The sequence below is a fragment of the Phasianus colchicus genome, chromosome 3 (assembly GCF_987193195.1).
Source record: "Phasianus colchicus chromosome 3, bPhaCol1.hap1.1, whole genome shotgun sequence".
In the NCBI taxonomy this organism is placed as follows: domain Eukaryota; kingdom Metazoa; phylum Chordata; class Aves; order Galliformes; family Phasianidae; genus Phasianus; species Phasianus colchicus.
In genome coordinates this window covers 546,378-569,990 of record NC_143438.1, presented here as the reverse complement: position 1 = coordinate 569,990, position 23,613 = coordinate 546,378, and the positions used below count along the sequence as shown (strand labels likewise).

The window sequence follows — 23,613 nt, the reverse complement described above, 5'->3', positions numbered from 1 at the left end:
AGCAACTCTGCCCGTGGCATAGGGGTTGGAACTAGATGATCTTTAAGGTCCCGTCCATCTCAAACCATTATTTTCAACAGATCTACTCTTATGCTATATTGGTTTTATTTTCTTACATTTATTACCAGCTCCCAAGATCACTGTGCAATTGCTGCTGAATAAGGAGTAGGATTTCTGTATCACTTATGCAACCGAAGGTGATGAGAATGCTTTCCAATGGGATACAAATGCTATGGAGCAATAGCAGGTAATAAAGAAGAAAAAAAAGATTGTTCATCCCATCCAACAACCAATAACAGGCCAAAAGAAGTACAATCTCTATTCAGAGAAATACTGCTAACCCTTAAATGAGGGGTGAGAAGGGATGAATCCAGGCTCCATCCCTTCCTGTCAGTCAGGTGCATTGCTTGCACTTGAGCTCCCCGTGTTACCCACATCTTCTCATCTGGTGCTCAATCATTGGTTCAGGCTGTGACCTGGCAATTCCACTGCAACTTATATTACACTTCAAAATGTGGAAGTATACATATGCATAATTCCCTCCCCCTCACAGTGGCCATAGACTTAGGCCCTGTAAAGCAGAAAACTTCACAAGATGGCTATTGTCATTGGAGCTTCTAAAAGCTTTAGAGCTGCAGTGTGTTAGGGCTTTGCATACTACTTACTAAATGGTAGCTTTTTAAATTACAATTATTGAACATACTTGACCTGCGTCGTGGAAGTAATAATAATATTCTACACTCAGTGATTTTCTATCTGAGGAACTGAAAGCTCATAAATGCTCCCTCTCTGCTTATAAGAAGTAAAGAGTGTACAGAGGCTTGATGAGGTGTTTGAGACTCAAAATTGCTGGCTGACTCCATGGTCTGGGGCTCAATCAAGGAGTGCTTCTGTCCCTAGCAGCTGGGAGATACAGCTGGGAGATACAGCAGTCATAGGGTGCATGCAATCTCTTCAGAGCAGTGGTGCAATTAGTTTTGAGGAGAGCCAGCCTGTGTGTGGGTTTGTATGCTGAAATGCTCTGCAGAGGGAGCAAGAATGGCATATGGTGTACCAGTGATTTATTTTCTCTGTAGACTATGAGAATGACACTGAAGCAATCTGGGGTTATAAGATCCTAAGGTGTGAAGGGATATATCTTATCTATGCAGTTGAGCTAAACAGATAGATGTCTGCTAGACTGGTCTCTGTGTTAGGCAAAGCAATTAGGTCTTTCATTAAAGTACCACATGTTGACTGTGAATTTATTGAGCTTCAATATTCAATTTCAAGAATTGCATAATGGTATTTATTAGTAATGAAAGGAAATGGCTGTATTTGAGATTTCCTTTTGTATAGTCAGTAGTTTTTTTTTTGTTTGTTTTTGTTACTTTTTTTTCTTATCAAAGTGATTCAGTTTTTGATTTTCAGGATCTAAAGATCATTTGTGGAAGTATCTTGATGATAGTTCTCTTGGTGACTGTTTTTGTTTTGTCTTTTAGATTGATTTGATTGTGACTTTGGGTGGACTTGGAGGACGCTTTGACCAAACAATGGCATCAGTGGAAACGCTTTTTCATGCAAGAAATATCACTCCTTTTCCAGTGATAGTTATCCAGGAGAGCTCGCTGATTTATTTGCTTCAACCAGTAAGTGTTGTGAACACCTGACCTTTCATCCATCCTCGCCCTGTAGGTCTGCCAACATTAGTTGCTCATTTCAGTTGTAATTTGTAGGAACAAAACCTAAATTGAAAATATATTGCAGGGAAATGGACAGAAGATAACATGTTCTGCATTCCTGCCTTGAAAAAGATTGGTTTGGGTTTTTAAGAGGGGAGGAATTCAGAAATCAAAGAGGTATGAAAGCAAAATTTCACTACTTCTGGAAATTTGACTATAAATGAAAAAAAAAATCTTTAAATTTAATTAGATTCCAGTAATTTAAGCATTTAACAAACAGTCCTTTGCATGTTGAGTAGAAGAATGCCTGCACTATGAAGAGGAAAAAAAAAAACATAGAAGTGGTATGAGGCAGTTTCTCACAAAAATATATGATGGAGTTCTGTGGTGATCTGAATGGCATAGATCATTACTATGGGGATCCAGGTAGGATCATAAAGATAATTTATTTAAGATTATTATTTTTTGAGATTTTATCAGGTCTTACTTCGTTTATTGAATCATAAAACAACAGATACGAAAAATCTTGCAGGGGCTTCTGCTTCCAAGATTTAAATTAATGGCAAATCTAAGAATCAAAGAGTCTTCTCTAACAGTGATTCATTTGCTTGGAAAAAAGCTTTTCCTGATATCAGTGTTTCTATAAGCTTAACTAACTTTTCAATTTTATCACAGAAAGCTTTTTTCATTACAATAAAATTCATAAATAAATGTGACAAAACCCTGCACCATACATGCTTCATTGTAATTTGAGCAAAACATTAATAAGATGTGGGCTTATAGATTTAAATCCGTGGGACAGACATTGTATTAATAACTTCTAAGCGCTGTGTCTGCAGGAAACACTGTCGCCACAGGAGTTCATTTGCCAATATGATGGGTAATGACTGTGATCATTAATCGCATGACTAAATGGATAGAGAAGGCAGCAGTATGAGGGGGCAATCACAGAATCACAGAATCACAGAATGACCTGGGTTGGAGGGGACCTCAAGGATCATGTAGTTCCAACCCCCCTGCCTAGCAGGGCCACCGAACATACACCTTTACTAGATCAGGTTGCCCAGAGCCTCGTCCAACCTGGTCTTGAACACCTCCAAGGACGGGGCATCCACAACATCCCTGGGCAGCCTGTTCCAGGACCTAACCACCCTCCTAGTAAAAAACTTCCCCCTAACATCCAACCTAAATCTTCCCTCTTTTAACTTAAAACCATTTCCCCGTGTCCTGCTATTATCAGCCCTTATGAAGAGTTTACTCCCCTCCTGGGAGTAAGTTCCCTTCAGATATTGAAAGGCTGCAATGAGGTCGCCCCGCAACCTTCTCTTCTCCAGGCTGAACAAACCCAACTCCCTCAGCCTGTCCTCATAGGGGAGGTGCTCCAGCCCCCTGATCATCTTCGTGGCCCTCCTCTGGACCCTTTCCAAAATCTCCATGTCTTTTTTGTACTGAGGGCTCCACACCTGAACACAGTACTCCAGATGGGGCCTCACAAGAGCAGAGTAGAGAGGGACAATCACCTCCCTATCCCTGCTGACCACCCCTCTCCTGATGGAGCCCAGGATCCCATTTGCTTTCCGGGCTGCCAGAGCGCACTGCTGGCTCATGTTAAGTTTCTCATCTATCAGGACCCCTAGGTCTTTCTCTGCCGAGCTGCTCTCAAGGACAACTCCCCCCAGCCTGTACAGGTGCCTGGGGTTCTTCCGGCCCAAGTGCAAAACCTTGCACTTTGCCTTATTGAACCTCATTAGGTTCACCCGAGCCCAGCTTTCCAGCCTGTCAAGGTCCCTCTGAATGGCCTCCATTCCCTCCACCGTATCGACTGCACCACTCAGCTTGGTGTCATCAGCAAACTTGCTGAGGGTGCACTCCATTCCCTCATCGATGTCATTAATAAAGATGTTAAAGAGCACCGGTCCCAAGACAGACCCTTGAGGGACACTGCTCGTTACCGGCCTCCACCTGGACATAGAGCCATTGACCACCACCCTCTGTCTGCGGCCTTTCAACCAATTGCTTATCCATCTAGTTGTCCACCCGTCAAATCCACCTCCCTCCAGTTTGGAGATGAGGATGTGATGGGGGACCATGTCAAAGGCCTTGCTCAGGTCCAGGTAAATGACATCAGTTGCCTTCCCTTCGTCCACCAATGCCGTCACTCCATCATAGAAGGCCACAAGATTAGTTAAGCATGACCTTCCCCTGGTGAAGCCAAGGCGTCAAGGTTGGAGGATGCCTAGGCTCCAGCGATCATGCCCTGGTTGAGTTTGTGATCTCAAGCGATGTGGGCCTGGTAAAGAGCAGGACCAGGACGCTGAACTTTAGAAGAGCAGACTTCAAGCTACTCAATGGAATGCTGGCCAAGATCCCCTGGCGCGCTGCCCTCAAAGATAAGGACGTTGAGGAGAGCTGGCTGCTCTTCAAGGATGCCCTCCTGGCAGCACAAGAGGTCTCCATTCCCCTGATTAAGAAAGTGGGCAGGAGAGGTAGAAAACCGGCATGGCTCAGCAAGGACCTGCTAAGAGAACTGAGGGTGAAGAAAGGGGTGTACAAGCTCTGGAAACAAGGCTGTGTCACCTGGGAAGAATACAGGGATGCCGTCCGGACTTGCAGACGTGGGATCAGGAAAGCCAAGGCGCAGGCAGAACTGAACTTGGCCAGGGACGTGAAAAACAATAAGAAAACCTTCTACAGGTACATTGGCCAGAAGAGACAGGCCAAAACGGGCGTACCTACTTTGGTAAATTTAAAAGGAGAAATGGCTTCAACAGATGAAGAGAAAGCTGAGGTGCTGAATGAGTTCTTCACCTCGGTCTTCACTGGTGGCCAGGATTCTAGTCTTTTTCACGTCCCTAAGTCTTGCACCCCCATACCTCTATGTGGGGACCAAGGAGGTAAATCCCTCCCCACTGTAAGGGTTGAGCAAGTCCGAGAGTGCCTCCTTAGACTGAATGAGTATAAGTCTATGGGGCCAGATGGCGTGCATCCCAGGGTCCTGAAGGAGCTGGCTGAGGTGGTTGCTGAGCCGCTCTCCATCATATTTGAGAAGTCGTGGCTGTCAGGTGAGGTCCCGGACGATTGGAGGAAGGGTCACGTCACTCCCATTTACAAGAAGGGGAGCAGGGAGGACCCAGGTAACTACAGGCCGGTGAGTCTCACCTCCGTGCCTGGGAAGATTATGGAACAGATCCTCCTGGACAATATGCTTGATCACATAAAGAACGAGCACGTGATCCTAGATAGCCAGCATGGCTTCACCAGGGGAAGGTCATGCTTAACTAATCTTGTGGCCTTCTATGATGGAGTGACGGCATTGGTGGACGAAGGGAAGGCAACTGATGTCATTTACCTGGACCTGAGCAAGGCCTTTGACATGGTCCCCCATCACATCCTCATCTCCAAACTGGAGGGAGGTGGATTTGACGGGTGGACAACTAGATGGATAAGATGGGCAATGGAGCTAAAGGACAGCTCGTTAAAATCTGGTTGTGAGGAGTAACTAACTTGAGGTGGGCCAGTGGGTGCAGCACTTTGCTGGCCCCATTTTCAGCAGAGTTTTGAAGAATACCAAATTTAGCCTACATAATACTTATTTGTACTGGAAAGACTTTTAATTCTTTTAATTAATCTTTTCCTTAAGTGGCTTTGAAATGTCATGCATTATGCTTGCTTTCAGAAGAGTCCTCAATGAGTATGAGTATGTTTTGCAGCTTGAAAAAATTAACAGCCTGCATGTTTAAATAGAAATCAGAGATTGCCAGCTGTTTGGATTTGCTGGAAACTTTTTACATTCTGGTTTTATCATTCCTGACTGTCAGTCTGCATTGCCACTGACACTTGTAACTTGAGGCTGATTGGAGCATTCAAAAATAAAGGGTAAATACAGGACACAGGCCTTTTAGACAACTTAATGCTTTAACTAAGAGATGCCTTTCTCTGTTGGTTTAAACTTGTTGCTGTCAGGATCTTCTGTCAACTGTCATGGTAATACCAGATAATGACGTTAAGCCTGTATTGTTTAGACAAAAATCAAGTCAATAGTTTATACACAGGGACAAACAAGAATCCTTAGCTTGGAAATACTCTCTTTCTTCCCCTGGAATTCAGCATTATATTTTTCTCCTGTAAGTAACTACAAACCTTCTCTGCCTTTCCCCTCTCTCCTTTGTAATTTGAAATTAAGGTAGGAGGGAGATGAACACAGTGGGAGACAGGCTAGCTTTCTGAAAAGCAAGTCTGGAAACTTCTAAAAAACAAACAAACAAGCAAACAAACAAACAAAAACCAAGGCAAGGTTTTGAGATCCTAATGCAAATGATAAAGTTAAGAGCATGTTGCTTTTACTATAAGAAGTAGGTCTGAAACTCTTCTCTTGGGGAAGAAGTATCTGATCTTTATTGGATTCTTTGGATAAAACATATGAGCAGAAGTTAACTATATTTTTTTCTTGAAAATAACATTAGCCCTCTACTCACTGTGGTAGGAGATTGTTAATTCTATATTATGTGTACCTGGGCAGAGGCTAAAAGTCTTGGATGTATCCATGAAAATGGTAATCCCATAGAAGGTCTAGGAAGGATACAAAGGGAAATAGCAAGTCAGGCTCCAGAATTTCTAGCTGCTCATACAGAGACTAAGGGAAAGATTCAGTAAGTGTGTATTTAAGTACACCACAAAACATACTAAATAATTGCTAATAATTTCACATTTTTGGACAGCTGATATAGAAAGGCATAGCAAAAGAAATATATCAATATTGAACACACCTGTAAAAGTGTAAAGCATTGTAGGAAACATGGTTGTATATTTGCCAGAAGTGTTCAGGGTGATAGAGAAATACAGCAAGGACAATTACTGACCAGGAATCCGCACATATTACCAAGATGGACCAGATCAACAAAGCCTTTCATTAGCCAATAAAATTACCTAAATACTGAATGTAAGGGTAGGTGGCTTTTTATGTGCTGAACCATCTCTTGGGAAATGGATAGACAGTGCAAGATTTTGAAGCCTATTGGGAAAAACATTCTCTCACCCACCACAGACTCTCCTGCTTTCACTTTTCTCAAGGTCTGCAAGGTTTTTTCCATTTGTACACCACGTCCACGTGGCCAGCGCATGATACACAGCCCAAGAGGAATACCTGCTTGCAAAACAAAATAAACTACCAAAGTTAGCTCTTTCTATGAAACAGGATGTTGTCAGCTATAGCCACGAATATCAGTTTCCTTAAAAGTATCAGAATACTTTGTTTCATCCCAAGATCATTCTTCCATCAGGGACCTTTACATTTCTGATACAGGTGCCAATTAGTGAACTAAAAAATCTATTGGGCAGTATTCCAGAATTCTATACTAGAATCATATGTTGACTTAAAGTAAGATAGCGTGCACCTTTGTCTTGAGTGATGCGTGGTCATATTTTTAAAACCCTGATCAGTGGGATGAAAGAGAGTTAATCATTCTATAGTACTGGGTCATCCATTTGCCTGTGTTTCCTTTCCAGGATTTCTCTCTGCAGGTTAAGAAAAGGCTAATTGATAGGCTAACAGCATCATAACTAAGCGTTACTGATAATGAGGTGGTAAAATTACACTAAAATTGCTATTCCCATAGATTCCAGCACTGGTAATCAAATCCTGTTCAATTCACAGTTGATTTACTAATAAGGTAGAGGAAGAAGCACACACCAATCTAGATAATGCCTAATAATTCTAATTCTTGAGGCTGCATTGATAACACAGGAAAATCACCCACTTTTGTCACCATTAGCAGTGTTGTTATTGTGATACCATCCAGTGGGTAATGCAGCTGTTTTTTGTCACTCACCATGGCACCTATAAGTTATTTGTAATACAACAAGCAACAAAACAATGCCAATAAGTAAGAAACACACAATCCCAGTCATTATGAGGGCTGGATGCTATTTTCTGCCTTGAGAGGAGGTCTAATGCATAGCTCTGGAACCAACCTAGGACCAGTACCTGTGGAAACACAGGCATATCCATCACCCCAAATTATCAATGCTAAGGGACCTTCCCAATGCCTCATGGCCATATCCCAAACACTAACCATTGATTGTTCTATGAGTGCTGGGGAGGCCCAAAATGACCTACATGAGTAGTATCTGTATGATCATGATTTAAAAAATTTAGCATAAGCAAAGCCTAACATAACCTTTCTTGTGGTGTGTATCCTGTATTCCCCCTTTTTAGTTTATTAAGAGAACATTTCAATGTGTGATGAGCACGTTCGATGATAGCTTGTCCAGTAGGAGAGTGAGGAATACCAGTAGTATGTCTAACCCCCCATTCTTGGAGGAAAGTTCGAGTGGCCTTAGAAGTATATGAAGGTCCATTATCTGTTTTTATAGTATCTGGGATCCCCATAGCAGCATAAGCAGATAACCAGTGTTTACAGGTATTGCAATGGCATTTGCCTGTATGTGCCGTGGCAAACATGTAAGAAGAATGAGTATCTATTCTTACAAGCCCACAATTTAGACAGCCAAATTCAGGAACGAGTAATATCTGTCTGCCAGAGTTGAAGAGGTGCTTTGTCACAGGGATTTGTCTCTATCTGGGGCCATTGCCAGACAGTCTGGGCACTTTAGAGTAATGTTACAGGCTTGATCCACTGGATGAGAGGAGATTTGTCCAGTATAGTCAGCTATAGCATTTTGTAATGCAAGCGAACGAGCAAGCAACCAATCTAAATCTTTTTTAGTAGCAGGTATGTAAATGCAATCAGGATCAAAAGATGGTAGAATTTGTAATAATTCTGCTGTATTAGCACTGCAAACATTTACACTCATGATGTAATGTTTTTGAAAATGTATGTGGTAAGAACACCCATTTGAGGATGATAAGAGGATCTTTTCTTGAGATATTTCATTGATATAACAAGTTCTACACGTTGACAAGAGTTTGACATTATTATAAGAGATACTGGAAGTGATAAATAAATACAATGGCTGTATCAGTGTTGCAGTAATGTTATTACAGAGTCTAAGCATTGCAGTGCTTTTGGTATTAATTGTATTGGAAAGGTTAGACCTGGGTGTTCTTGGAGTAGTTAGAATAGAGGGTGTATCTCTTGAGTAGTGATACCCAAAAGCGGTTGCAACCAGTTGATGGTTCCTAGTAATTTTTGCAAATCATGAGGTATTATCTGGGACTTTGCTAAAACAGGTGATGCGCAGCACAATTGCTCACCACCCATCAATGGTATGAGGTGTAATTTTCCATCCTAAATATTTCCATGGAGAACTGAGTTGCACCTTTTCTTCAGCTATTTGTAAACAGACAGATTGTGCTCCCTGCCAGATGAACCATACAGCACTTATTAGGCTCTCTTTTTGTTCTGCAGCTATTAATATATCATCCATGTAATGATACATAAGGATGTAAAGACTAGCGTTTTGTCCTGGTTGTAATGCATTTGCCAGTGTCAGCTGGCGTACTGTTGGACATGCCTATCCATCTGTGCCTGGTCTTGAGGTGTTGCCTGAGCTTCCCCATGAGCTCTTCCATGCCAATATGATTTAAGTTAGCCAAATTATTCACAGCCTGGATGGTAGCCTGTTCTAGGTATTCAGCCATAAACACAGTTAGTGCACGGGAGACAGAATCGTTCATAACAAAATTTTCCAATCATGAGGGGTCATAACATAACTGTCACCACTTGCAACCAAGTGGTTATATGTAAAATGACTGAACAGCAGACTGAACTCCATCATCTTCCTTAGATTTCCTTAGCTCCTTCACTGCCTCACAAAGCAGAGATTTCCACTGGGGGGCTGGTCTGCACGACACATCACAGGAAAGGTTTGCAAAGTATCACCATCACCCTGTGATATCGCTCCTTTTCTGCACTGTTCTAAAGCACCTTAATATGCTGTACAGGCAACAAAATTTTTCCTTCCCATCCCCTTCAAATTATCGTCAGGAGGGAAAGCGTCCAGCTTGTCCTCCGGAGCTACTGGATTCGGATCAAAAAGATCCTCTGGTTCCGGTCCGTCCTTGTCTTTAACCAAACTACGTGCGGGCGGCAGAAGCGGGACGACTGGGGGGGAGCAGAGGGCGGCAGTGGCGCGGCGAGCCGTGGGAGGGGAGCGGATTGCGGCCGGGGGCTGCGGGCGCCTCGCAGCGGCGGTGCCCTGTCCGGGGACCGCCATTTTCCTCTCTCCGGCCGGGGATGGGCTCGGAGTCGCGGATCGGGTCTCGGCAGGAGCTGCTTCCCGCGCCGAGGGGCAGCGGCGGGGGAGAGGGGAAGGGAAGGGCGATAGGTAACAGTCTGCCATTCTTCCTTGTCTAATTTGTTTGAGCCAAACAGAAGTTTAGCAGCTGTTTTATACGCAGTAGTTGCAGCATCCCAAAGTTTTATGCCAATTTTGACTCAAAGCTCCCCATCAAAAGAAAAGCCAGTTATTGGAAACACAGGGCATTCCTGCTTATCCACATAAGAAAAGTAGTAAATGCTGAGGTAAATACAGGTTGATTCTGAAACTTTCTCTGTAGTATTTCAAGATTTACTCGTTGCTCCCGGTAGTTCCTGGCTGCTCACCTTCTGTCCTGCAGAGCACTGCAGGTGCCAATCAGTCTCTCTGTAGTTCAGTCAGGCGGTGCTCGCTCAGGTTCAGTTTGATTTACTCCACACAGTGGGAGCCATTTGCAGCATCTGAGGCACGGATACAGATGTGAAACTATTTACTAAGACAGAAAAGAAAGAAAGAAAGAATAGTAATGATGATAATATATGTATATAATATATACTTAAAAAACAGGTGATGCGCAGCGCAATTGCTCACCACCCATCAACCAGTGCTCAAGCAGCAGCTGCACCTCCAGCCAACTCCCTGGTTTCATAGTTCAGCATGATGCCATGCAGTATGAAATATCTCTTTTGCTAGTCTAGGTCAGCTGTCCTGGTTCTGTTCCCTCCTATCTTCTTGTTCCCTCTACCCAGACTCCCCTGGCCAAACAGTACGAGAAGCTGAAAAACTGGAACAGCCTTTGCTCTATACAGCACTACTCAGCAACTACTAAAACATCAGTGTGATACCAACATTGTTGTCTTCCTAAAGCCAAAAAAAGCATTATACCAGCTAATGTGAAGAAAATCAACTCTGTCTCAGCTGATAGGAATCTTTAAAGCACTTTGAGCATGGAAGTACACTGAACTGTCAAACATATCCCTAGAAAACTGTAAGGGGATAAAGTACTAAAGTACTAAAACATTCAATTTTTTATTTCAATTTTTTATTTCAAGTCATCCCGGAAAGTGTTTTATCTGTTCAGCGTAATCTGCTAAAAGACACTAAATGATCAGAAATAATTGTGAGCACTATGGTGAGCTGACTGACATCAGTAATACAATCCAAATGTGTGGCATAGATCTCCTAATTGTATCTTGAGAATTTAATTCAGTGTTTCACATTTCTATTTTCGTTGACCTGTCAGCTTGTACCTTTTCTCCCACTTCTTGGTGCTTTGACTTGGTTAGGAGTGACTGTTAGAGATGATACAGGTTTTCACTGAAAGCGTTTATTCTCAGAAAATCACAAAAGCTCACTTTTCTACGCTACTCAAAAGTTCATCATAAATTACTTAGAAGATATTGTAGAGAAGCTGAGCATGGATAAATTGATAGATACCAGTTCTTAAAAAGCGTGAAAAAAATCTCTCTGCTGAATCTGAGAATGGATTAGCTTGGCCAAATAAATACCTGCCAATTAAAAAAAAAATAAAATCCATGGAGAAAAAGAAAAGACAAGCTAGTCAGAATCGTGTGCAGACAACTACTAGAAATCTACATCTTTTAATTTTTGGGGCATGCATAAGCAGTGCTTATTTGCTATCCAATAAAATATTTTGTCTACTTAGCATATTACAAGTTCTGTTTTGCTTATCGTAACAAAAAACAGTTCACAGGAGACATTGGAAGACAGATGCTTGTTCTTCCTGGCTTTTTTAATTTGTTAGGGATATGTAGATTAGAAATGCGTAAGATAAAATGACTATAACTGTGACAGTCTGTCATAGTTAAATGAGCAAAAGAAAATCTTGCAACTGAATGGCGCTCTAAAGTCTGAATTCTTGTCTTCAGTCTTAGAAATTTTCAAAGGAAATGAATAGAATTGCTCCCAATTTGTTCATTAAAATTGAATGACTGAACAAAATAAGCATGGGCCAAGCAGTGCCACAGTAAAAGATACCATTTCTTACATTACAGGGAAGTAATGCGATCTCTGAACAGCTGAGGAAGTTTCTGTGAATAAGAATCACTTAAGCGTGACCTACCACATGATACATAATAAAGGTAGTTTGTCTCCAGAACGTCTCTTCTTACGTACCTGGAGGAAATTATTTACTTCTAAAAATTGAATGTTATCCAATAAAGAACATTTTACTGATGTTCATTAGACACGTGTTCTCAGAAATGAAACATAACTTTTGAAGAGGAAGTTAGTAACTACAGTGTTATAACTGTTATGCTCTCAGGAATAAGGTGGATGGATGAATATGCTTATTTGGAGACAGCATTTCATTCCGCTTCTTGTTATGGGGCAGGAGAAAGCAATATGGTGACATATATTGGAATTTCTTGAAGGCTACTCCATTTGAACTGATTGATAGTGGCTAATTTTTTTTTTTCCATTTTATGGTATTGAGACAAATTAGAACCTGAGTAAGTGTTTTAAAATACAGCTTTCATCAAGACAGAAGTGCAAAGATATGTATATTTCTGTAAACTGTCGAAGAACAAAGGAAGAGAATTCTCAGTTTTCTCCAAAGGTCTACACGTAACTGCATGTATTGTTAAAAGAGGAAATTAATATAACATTTCCTTTATGGGGGGAGTATCCCAGTGATACCTTCCTAGAAATACATGCACAGCTCAAATATAGTATGTGCTGCCACTGACCTCGGCATAAATTTGAAAGTTTTATTTGTGCAGTGTTTAACACTTTTTGGATCTAAGACACTGCTTGGTTTAACAGACAGAAAGTGAATGTGTTTAAGAAAAAGCTTACTGGAAACAGGAAAGAGAATTTTTGACACCATAAAATTTTGTGCTCATGTTTAATACTTTCCTAAAAAACTTGTATAATTGTGATTCTCAGAAGAATGCAGTTCTTTGTAGGAACAAGAACTCATTGTCAGGAGTTGATTTTTTAAAAAGCTACCTGTGCCCTGCTGTCAAACATGGCTCCTAAGCCCTCCCTTTCTGTATCAGAAATGCTAGAAATAAGATCCTTCATTTCTATTTGTGAGAATATTAAAGGATGAAAATGAGAATAGCACAATTTTTGAGAACAGATGAAGACTAAGTTTGACTTTTTATTTCTTTCTCAATTGATATGTGTAATGGGCAGGAAATATGGGTGTATTTGTGTACACAGGTAAATTAAACCACATGGAGTGTGAAGGTTATCCTCCCCTTCTGCCTCAATGCGTCCTAGCTGAGCAAGTCTTACTGACATTGCTAGCACTGAGTCTGAGTAGTCAAGAAAAAACACTGCATTTTTCAAGTCACTTGTCTGCTTGTCAGCAGTCTGCATTTTTTGTTTTTCTTCATTCTTGATGTATTTTTTAAGATTTTATATCTTTCCCATGTCTCGTTTGTCTCAAAATGTGATGGATTTTCCTTGGTACATGTATGGAAGGTCACCTATAAAGCTACATCAGAACTTTCTCTGTGTTAGGGGAGGTCAAACTGGAGGTTTACTCTAGGGCCATCCTTACTCTTATTTATGAATAAGAGCACTTTGTGTAGTCTTAAATTCATATGATTACTGCAGTATGAATAACTAAATTCAAGTATTGTTTACCTCAATTAAAACTTCCTGAGAACTAGAGAACAAATAGAAAAATATTCAGAGGATGAAGACAGTAAAAATAGAAAGGAGAGTAAACAGCATTGAAAAAATAAAGAAGGCAGAAAAGAAAATAGTGGAGTTCGAAAACTATAGTCTGTGTACATATGTAGAGATTATGTGCTTGGTAGGATTTGACAGCAGTTGTTAAAGATCACTTACTGTTTTATACATATGTTACTTTGGAAGTACGTACCTATTTCTACAAAACAAACTAACATTTGATTGTCGTAGTTTCTTTGTTTCTTAAAAATGAACTTTCTAAGTAATTTTGAGAGTCTTCAGTCTGGAGTAGAAATAGACGGGATGGTAAATCATGCCTTTACAGAAATACCCTATACATTATATAGAGTATAATACCCTATACATATATATCATTAGTTGTATAATGTCATACCAAAAAAAAAAAAATTACCCATTTGTGTCTAAAAATAAACGTTCTTATAGCCATACTCAAATAATTTTGTCAGACCAACAGAGAAGTGGTTTAGGTAGTCAGTGAATATGAAGTAAGAAACAGAAGAACGTGGCATAACGAGAGGTGGTTGGCATTAGAAAAATGCTTCTATTTTTACATAGTGTTGTATAAGCCACTGTTAACATTTTCTCAGAAAACGTGCACTTGAACTATATAGCTGATATATTTGGTGCGCATGTTAGTGAAAAGAGAGGCAGATGAGTGCAGTGCCCTTGAAAATACCCCTCCAAAATTTTTCTAATACGCAGCAGAAATGTTACAGGAGCAGAGCCTACAACAGGCTTTATTTCCAGCAGCAACTTTCATCGGGAAGTTACACAAATTTAAGCTTTTTGTGATAAGAATCCTTCCTCTTCAGAATAGGCTTTTTCTCTGAAGCACCTTAAACCTAAAATAAACATGCAACCAGTTGGGTGTCTTTACAGTCTGTAAAGTAAAACTTAATTCAAAAGTAAAAAGCTGTTTTTATTGGACCCACTGGTGTCAATGACTCTGGAGTACTCCAGTGGCTTGCATTTTTATTATTCCCAAGAAACCAAAAGTATTAACTTTTGCTTTGTGATTGTCTCTGCCTAAAGCAAATTTTTCTGGTCTAGTTACATTCTCTTGAAGATAGTTTTCTATAAGTAAATACTCATGGTTGATTAACCATCCTGAAATAAAACAGTTGTCAGATGTTTAAAATGCATGTGGCATGAGGGAGAAGGTACACGTACGTTGAATTGAAAGCTGATTTTTACGTTTCAGTGCATCTGCAATGGTTAGTAGAGCTGGGGCACCTACAAATGTACCCCCAATGAGCTTGGGGGAGGCTTGTCTTTTTAAGCTGGTTGGTTCTAGTGTCAGGGATTGTATAATCAATGAAAATTATATAAAGGAATATTATATAATTTAATAATATTGAGATGTTATAATAATGAAATAAGCAAGAGAGTTAGGCACAGCGAGACAAAGAGAATAAATAGGAGGCTTACCCGTGTCGCGGGCTCGCTCAGGAAACTCCAGTGGAGTGGATCTTCCGGTGAGAGAGAGATCCTTCCCCACTGGTAGTCAGCTCTTAAATGGGTCCAGGAGAGGTGCAGCCAGGCTCCACCCCTTCCTGCAGCACAGGTGAATTGCTTTCACCTGTGCTCCCAGGGCTGACTCATTGCTCGCCTCAGGTGACTAATCAGACGTTCAGGCCGTGACTCAGCAGTTCCCATACAGGGATCAACAGCTTTTTTTGGCATGGTGAATTTGTTTCCTAACTTCTGCAGAATAAAGGATGTCTTAATCAAAACAGATCTTTGAAGACCAACGCTAGTTTTTGAAAGTTCAAGGAACAGGCATCAACTGAGGAACCCAAGGAAATGTAGAGAAAAATCTGTAAATGAGTCTACAGAAAATGTTTTTATATGTTGTTTTACTATATCCATCAATTAAACACCACTGTACTGCTGACTAGTTACTTGTCACTACAAGAAAAAACAGCTGGATTTTGGAGATTGATTGTCTTACAAAAGCATGCTGAAATCTTATTTTCAGATTCGTATTTCAAGCACTAATTTGGCTTTTCTCACTCATTTGAATTTTAACCATAATTTACATGGCAGTATAGAGTCTGTAATTAATGCAGTGGACTTGATTGAATAACTTTGTAACTGACAAGAGACCATCCATTTTGGCCTTTATTTCAATACTGCAAAACCAAACAAAATGAAACAACTTCTGCAAAAGAATGAATAAAAAATGGTTCAATAGGTATCCTGTTTCCACAAAATAACAAAATGCTGTTTAATTATCTGTTAGTCACTGACAAATGAATTCTTTGGTGGGAAAAGCCTTCATTTACAGAAAGAGTACATATATATTCATAGACAAGGAATGGTTGTTGCAATTACTTCTAGAAGCTCATTACAGTATTCTATGCCCATTCTACGCCCCAAATTCCACCCCTAACTAATTCTTCTACACATGCATGGTGCCAAAGGCCTTATGTATTCCAGCTTCAACTAGTTCAGTTTCTAGGATGGTTTCTAGGATTTGGCTCCTTGGGTTATGGTTGAGGTACCCCACATCTTTTCCATTGTTCATGCTCAACTACTTTATAGTTTTAACAGTATGTGACAAATTATCCCTTTATTCACCCTCCTCATATAGAATTTACTCAGGAAGAGCTTGTTCCTCCCTCAGACCTCCTACTGCTCTGTGCTGGCATAGTTATAGCTGTTTCTTTTGCTCAAGCTTTCTAGGCCCTAGAGGATAGACCTAGAAGTGCTGCATGAGAGATTAATGTCATATGAAAAAGCTTCTGCAGGTAGAAGTACAGCATACTGCAGGTGGAAGATGTTGCATTACTTTGAGAAGTACAATTTAAATCTGCCAATTTCCATGTTATTTACTTTGCCTATAGTTTTATAAAACCTGCTGATCTTCAGACAGTGGAAAGAGATTTCCTCAGGAATGTGAGCCCTGGGGACCAAGAGAATTATTTACACAAAGGGGAAAACTGAGGAAGCAAGCACCCACACTGGATGGGGTGCAAGGTTCACTGGTGACAGCACATTCATAGTATGCAGAGGCAATTGCTATATATAATAAATATATAATAAATATGTCTAAATAATCTTTTTTGAATATGAGAATGAAAAAAGTCCTTCTCGTTGCTTGTTGTAGGTTCAGATTTTTTCCTTTCTCTTTTTAGAGTGACTGAAGGAAGCTCTCCTCTTCAGGCAGGTATTGTGGAGCTGTACACAACCACAAAAGGTGGCATCTTCTAGCCTTTTGCAGCCTTATCTTAACAACAGAAAATGTAAAAGCAGAAAGGGATTGAACAGGTTATGCATACCTGCTGCACTTGCAAGCTGGCTTCCCTATTTATATAAGAATCTCTGTGAGGATTTCTGAAAGGGGAAATTTGTGTTTTTAAATCAAAAACAGTAAGCAACTCTCATCAGGGGCTTCCAGAAGTAGAAATGTAAATGACTTTCAAGGACGTGGGATACGCTGATTTCCTCATTCTTCCTTAAGTTTGCTGAAACCTCTACAGCATATTTTGTAGTAATTTAAATTTGTACTAGTTTAATCAGTATGTGGAGGTAAAAAAAAAATAAAGATAGAATTGCAAGTCATTGCAATTTATGGTATAAGCTTGCCTTGCAGTGGAACTAAGATTTGGCTTGGAGCCTGCTGGATTTTACTTGTGCCACATTACTGCCTGCAGTGCTGCTCATGCAAACTGAGTCTGACTGTATTGAACTAATTTCCACAAGTCATTAACAAAACTTCTGGGGAGATGGTGAGACTTAAACATTGTCAGCTGATTGGTTAATGTATATTTGCAGTGTACAGTAGTAGTCACTGAAACAAGTCTTTCAGTCACAAAGTCAAATCATTTTTCTTCTGGCTCAGCAGATGGCAGTGTTAGGTGATTACTATTATTATTTTAAAATGTCTTGAAATGTCTTTTTACATGATTGTTCTGCTCACAAAGAAGAAAAATTGCTTCTTGGTGATACCAGGCAAAGTGAGCCAATAATCTTATACAAAAAGATAAAGGAAGAAGAGCTGTACTCACCCAGCTGGTAAAGGTGATCTCTGACTATGCAGAGACTGTGCACTCCTCAGGAAGCAGCCTAGATCCAAGAAGTACTCTCCTTTCAGTGATCAAACCTAACGTGAGGCCAGAGTGGCTCCATCTTCGGTCCACCCCTTCTGGTCACTTGGGGAGCACAGGTGCGAACAATTTGCCATCCATACCCCCCTTCACCAGGTGCTTAGTCACCAGTTGAAGCCATGACCTAGCAGCTCCACTACACTCCTCCCCAACACAGCATGAACAGTGATTGGGCACATTTGGAGATGAGCCCATATGTTGCAAGTACAAGATATACAATCACTAGTTCCCATACTGAGTACACAGAAGCCCATAAATCCATTCAGTTGTGTGTACAGGCTTTGTAGTTGTTGCGGGATCACATGCAAGGTTTGTAGTTATTGCAGCATCATAAACATTGCAAGATGTATTCAGTAGATGCTTCCAGAATATCTAGTTATTTTCTTTAAGAAAGCCCACCACCAGATGCCGTTGAAGAGCAGAATGTTATGATGTCTCTTTAGTGGCAACGGAACACATCAGAGTTCAGTGTTATTGCTCCTGCTGGTGGTCCTGTGGGCCACAGATCTCAAGGGAGTAAAGCAAATGTATAATCAGGTCTGTATTATAATTTCTGAGATCCACATACCAGTTACTTGCAGAGTTACCAATTCCCCCTCTTCTAGTAACTTCCTCCACAGAGCAAGTAGGCTGCACCACTTCAGTCCTATCTGAACCTCCCAAGGCCACTTTACCTTATAGGTCCCTGGCTCGAGCTCCTCAGGTGCAGGGAGCAGAAGATTATTCAGCATCCCAGCTTGGGAAAAGCATACTTCATTTCCTTTAATTTAGATGCTAAGTGGAAGGAGCCTGGCCCCTTCAGTCTGGGGAAGGGGACCTGCTATATCTACAAGCGGTTGTGTATTCTGGCAAGATGGGCTGTTGTCTCCAGTAGTAGCCTTGGTCTCATTCTGGTGCAAGCTTTGAAGTCATGATGCATCTGGACAATATCTGACATTAAGACAGATAGTCCCCGTATAATAAATGCTGCCCACATTGCCTTTTGTCCAGCATGTTCAACTTCTTCTGTAACCAATGAGCAACATTCCTCAGCTGGCAAATCATTCAGGTATCTGGCCCAAGCCAGTGTGTTGGCTTCATTGTTCCCAGGTGACTGCATGAGCAGTTTCCAGCTTCCTACTCTATGTGTCCAGGAGGGTTGCAATGTTGGGTACTGCAGCACTAATGGGCAGGGTTACTTTGTGTAATTCTCTGTAATCTACAGAGAATCACCATGTTCCATCTGTTTTCCAGACTGGCTATATAGGAGAGTTTTATGGGCTATATGTTGGTCATATAATTCCTATAATTTTTCTAATTCCTTTATAGTTTTTGTAATTTCTTCTTATCCTGCTAGGTAACGAGCGGCGTCCCCCAGGGATCTGTCTTGGGACCGGTGCTCTTTAACATCTTTATCAATGACATCGATGACGGAATTGAGTGCACCCTCAGCAAGTTTGCTGACGACACCAAGCTGAGTGGTGTGGTTGACACGGTTGAAGGACAGGATGCCATTCAGAGGGACCTCGAGAGGCTAGAAAGGTGGGCCCGGGTGAACCTGATGAGGTTCAACACGGCAAAGTGCAGAGTTTTGCACTTGGGCTGGAGGAATCCCAAGTATCCCTACAGACTGGAAGGAGCGGTCCTTGAGAGCAGCCCTGTGGAGAAGGACCTGGGGGTCTTGGTAGACGAAAAACTTAACATGAGCCAGCAGTGTGCCCTTGCGGCTCGGAAGGCAAATGGGATCCTGGGCTCCATCAGAAGAGGGGTGGCCAGCAGGGACAGAGAGGTGATTGTTCCCCTCTACTCTGCTCTTGTGAGGCCCCATCTGGAATACTGCGTCCAGGTCTGGAGCCCCCAGTACAAGAAAGACAGGGAGCTGTTGGAGAGGGTCCAGAGGAGCCACAAAGATGATCAGGGGACTGGAGCACCTCCCCTGTGAGGACAGGCTGAGGGAGCTGGGCTTGTTCAGCCTGGAGAAAAGAAGGCTGCGGGGTGACCTCATTGCAGCCTTTCAGTACCTAAAGGGAGCCTACAAACAGGAGGGGAATCAACTCTTTGAAAGGGTAGATAACTGCAGGACAAGGGGAAATGGTTTTAAGCTGAGGGAAGGGAGATTCAGGTTGGACGTCAGGGGGAAATTCTTTACAGAGAGAGTGGTGAGGTACTGGAACAGGCTGCCCAGGGAGGTTGTGGATGCCCCGTCCCTGGAGGTGTTCAAAGCCAGATTGGATGGGGCCCTGGGCAGTCTGGTCTAGCATTAGGTGGAATGGTTGGTGGCCCTGCGTGTGGCAGGGGGGTTGGAGATTCATGATCCTTGAGGTCCCTTCCAACCCTGGCAATTCTGTGATTCTGTGATTCTGTGACTTGATATTGCTTCATATTAGTGATGTGGTGCAGCTAGAGTAACAGAATGGGCTCATAGGAATGAGCCCAGGTTGCACCAGGGGAGGTTCAGGTTGAATATTAGGAAAAATTTCTTCTCCAAAAGAATGGTCAGATGCTGGAATGGGATGACCATGGATGTGTTTGTGTCACCATCCCTGGCAGTGTTCAAAAAAAGTTAAGATTTTGTACAAATGGACATGGTTTACTGGGGAAGTGCTGGTAGTAGGTGGACAGTTGGAGTAGATTATCGTGGAGGTCTTATCCACATTGGTGATATTCCACATTTCCACATTTGTAGATTGCTGCAAAAATCAACTGCGCCACCCAAACACCAATACTTGTAATCTGTAGCCTGAACTCTCCAGTATTAGTTTGGAGAATCAGTCCCTATACCCAGTATATATTCCTGTGATGGGGCTATAGAAACTTTCTACTCCCAGGGAGGATAGACATCCAACATCCAACTTCAACAAAGCTAGTAAACAAAGTTAGTAAACAAAGTTTACTGAAGTCATTTCCCTCCAAACCCTCCTATAACAGTACATATGCCCAGAAATCATGATGGATTGTCATAAATTATAGATGTTTTGTCCTGCTGTATATTATTGTCAGTTCAACATACAGCCCAAGGAGACCCAAACTCTAGGAGGACATTGGCCCTCATTTTATGCCATTAATGTATCCAGACCCAGACCTTGTTCCAAGGAAGCCCCAGCTGTAGCCAACTGGGCCACCTGGAGCTGTTGCCTTCTCTTTTCAGATTCAAAGACATCTCCTAAATTCCATGGCTGGTTGGGGACTTTCTCTATTCTACTTACACTTTCCCTTCAGAATGGGCTTAAAAAAATTGATTGGCATTAAGTTACCACCATAAATTTAGTAATACATGATTCAATTGTTTATCTTCTGGGGTTGGACCCTTGGTTTTCTTAAATCGTTCTACATTTGCTGGCAAGATACTCTCACCAGTCCTGATGGTGGAGCCCTTCAAGCTGATTTACAAGGTCAAGTCTCTCTAGTTTCTATAGGACGCAGATTTTGCCTGGATCTTAGGTGCTCTGTTTCTCCTAGGTCAGCTACTATCTGCACTGCTTGTTGGACAGTTGCAACTCTAGCTACCAGAAGGTTCAAAATAGCTAGTAGGCTTCCATACTGATGGGAAGGGTCTTGCTGCATGATTAGATCTCTCAGCCCAGCTGAGAATTTAACTAGTTCAGAACTTTCAAAGTCCTCCTCATAAATAACCCCTTTCATTCCTAATTCCCTTATATATGTTTGTAGATTTTCCATATTATCCCACATTCTATTCTGAATGGTTTTCATTTGGCCATGTATGCTTATACATGGCAACTAGCCATTGTGATAGCAAATTATTCCCATCATCATGTCTAATGGCTGAATGTAATATTTGTCACTTAGCCAGGTGGGACATGATGGAAGCTAGCTTTGACAGACCCATTAACTAATACCTTCTACCCCATGTCCCATAGTCTTAATAACCATACAGGGACTTTCAATTTTTCATAGAATCATAGAATAATAGAATGGCCTGGGTTGAAAAGGACCACAATGATCATAGAATCATAGAATCACCAAGGTTGGAAAAGACCCACAGGATCATCCAGTCCAACCATCCACCTATCACCAATAGTCAATTCACTAAACCATGTCCCTCAACACAAAATCCAAATGTTTCTTGAACACCTCCAGGGTCGCTGACTCCACCAGCTCCCTAGACAGCCCATTCCAGTGCCTGACCAGCCTTTCAGAAAAGTAGTATTTCCTAACATCCAGCCTAAATCTCCCCTGGCGCAGCTTGAAGCCATTCCCTCTAGTCCTATCACCAGTTACACCAGAGAAGAGGCCGACCCCCAGCTCGCTACAACCTCCCTTCAGGTAGTTATAGAGAGCAATAAGGTCTCCCCTGAGCCTCCTCTTCTCCAGACTGAACAATCCCAGCTCCTTCAGCCACTCTTCATAAGGCCTGTGCTCCAGACCCCTCACCAGCTTTGCCGCTCCAGGGCCTCAATGTCTTTCTTGCAGTGAGGGGCCCAAAACCGGACACAGTACTCCAGATGTGGCCTCACCAGAGCTGTGTACAGGGGAACAATTACTTCCCTGTTCCTGCTGGCAACATTGTTTCTAATGCAGTGATAGTCTAGTTCCAACTCCCCTGCCATAGACAGGGTAGCCAACCAGCAGCCCAGGCTGCCCAGAGCCACATCCAGCCTGGCCTTGAATGCCTCCAGGGATGGGGCATCCACAGCCTCCTTGGGCAACCTGTTCCAGTGCCTCACCACCCTCTGTGTGAAAAACTTCCTCCCAGTATCCAACCTAAACCTCCCCTGTCTCATTTTAAAACCATTCCCCCTTGTCCTATCATTATCCACGCTCACAAACAGCCGTTCCCCCTCCCCTCCTGTTGATATGCTCCCTTCAAGTATTGAAAAGCCACGATGAGGTCTCCCCACAGCCTTCTCTTTTCCAAGCTAAACAAGCCCAGTTCCCTCAACCTTTTCTTCATAGGAGAGGTGCTCCAGCCCTCTGATCATCTTTGCAGCTCTCCTCTGGACCCATTCCAAGAGCTGAGTATAGGGGGACAATCACTTCTCTCTCCCTGCTGGCCACCCCATTTTTAATGCAGCCCAGAACACAGTTGGCCTTCCAGGTTGCAAGCACACACTGCTGGCTCATGTCCAGCTTCTCATCCACCAGGACCCCCAAGTCCTTCTCTGCAGCGCTGCTGTCAAGGAGGTTTTCCCCCAGTCTTTATAAACAACTGGGATTGCCCCAACCTAAGTGCAGCGTCCTGTTAGTGTTTAAATTTTTGTACTTCCTGGGGGTATACTTGCTGGTCTTCCCTGGGATGTTTTAGTTTTTTGAGTCACTGTTGGTCACATTTTCTAGAGGTTCCAGTTGTACCAGAGCCTCTAGTTGTGTCTTCTATGTAGTTTTTCTTGGGGTTACACTAATAGTTTCCACTTCATCAGAAGAATTGTCTATTTTATTCTTATTTTTCAGTCCATTTATGTTCCAAGGATCCCATTGCTCTAGGTTCAAATCTTTTAAGATTTGGGGTCTTAATTTCTTCACTGATAAATTCTTGCCTGTTTTTTGACCACAAAACAAGATAGGCTTATGCTCGACTTGGGCAAATATCTTCTCAATTTCCTCCCCCAATTCTTCTTTAGATTTGATGGAATTCAACGCTACTAGTTGTGGCCATGCCACAGTTGATGCATTAAGCTGCCTTTCCCTAGTAGTCAAAATATGATTTCTCAAATTTTCCAAGAAATTCAGCCATACAAGATGGCAACTTGGGAATGTCCCCGTAACTCCTAAATGGTCCCCATTTTTCTACTGCCTCCACAGCAGAATGCTACAGAGATGCTAGAAACCCTGGGATGTGTCCAGGTAACTCCTTTTCAAGAGAGATCTTCTGCATTGTGGAATAGAATTGTAGAATGCCTTGGGTTGGAAAGGACCTCAAGGATCATCAAGTTCCAACCCCCCTGCCACAGGCAGGGCCACCAACCTCCAGATCGGGTAGTAAACCGGGTTACCAGGGCCCCATC

The 23,613-nt window shown here is 42.0% G+C and overlaps 1 protein-coding gene across 18 annotated transcripts in view; it reads left to right on the top strand.

Moving 5' to 3' along the window:
• TPK1 (thiamin pyrophosphokinase 1) overlaps positions 1–23,613 on the top strand; it is a 269,847-nt gene that overhangs the window by 152,557 nt on the left and 93,677 nt on the right. For 13 of the 18 annotated variants that reach the window (XM_090136771.1, XM_090136770.1, XM_090136769.1 and 10 more), the window contains one exon: positions 1,482–1,628. In XM_090136771.1, the coding sequence (XP_089992897.1) occupies positions 1,482–1,628 (147 nt within the window). Of the gene's footprint in view, positions 1–1,481; positions 1,629–19,007; positions 19,193–23,613 lie in introns of all 18 variants that reach the window. The other 5 variants (XM_090136775.1, XM_090136776.1, XM_090136779.1 and 2 more) reach the window with 1 other exon arrangement.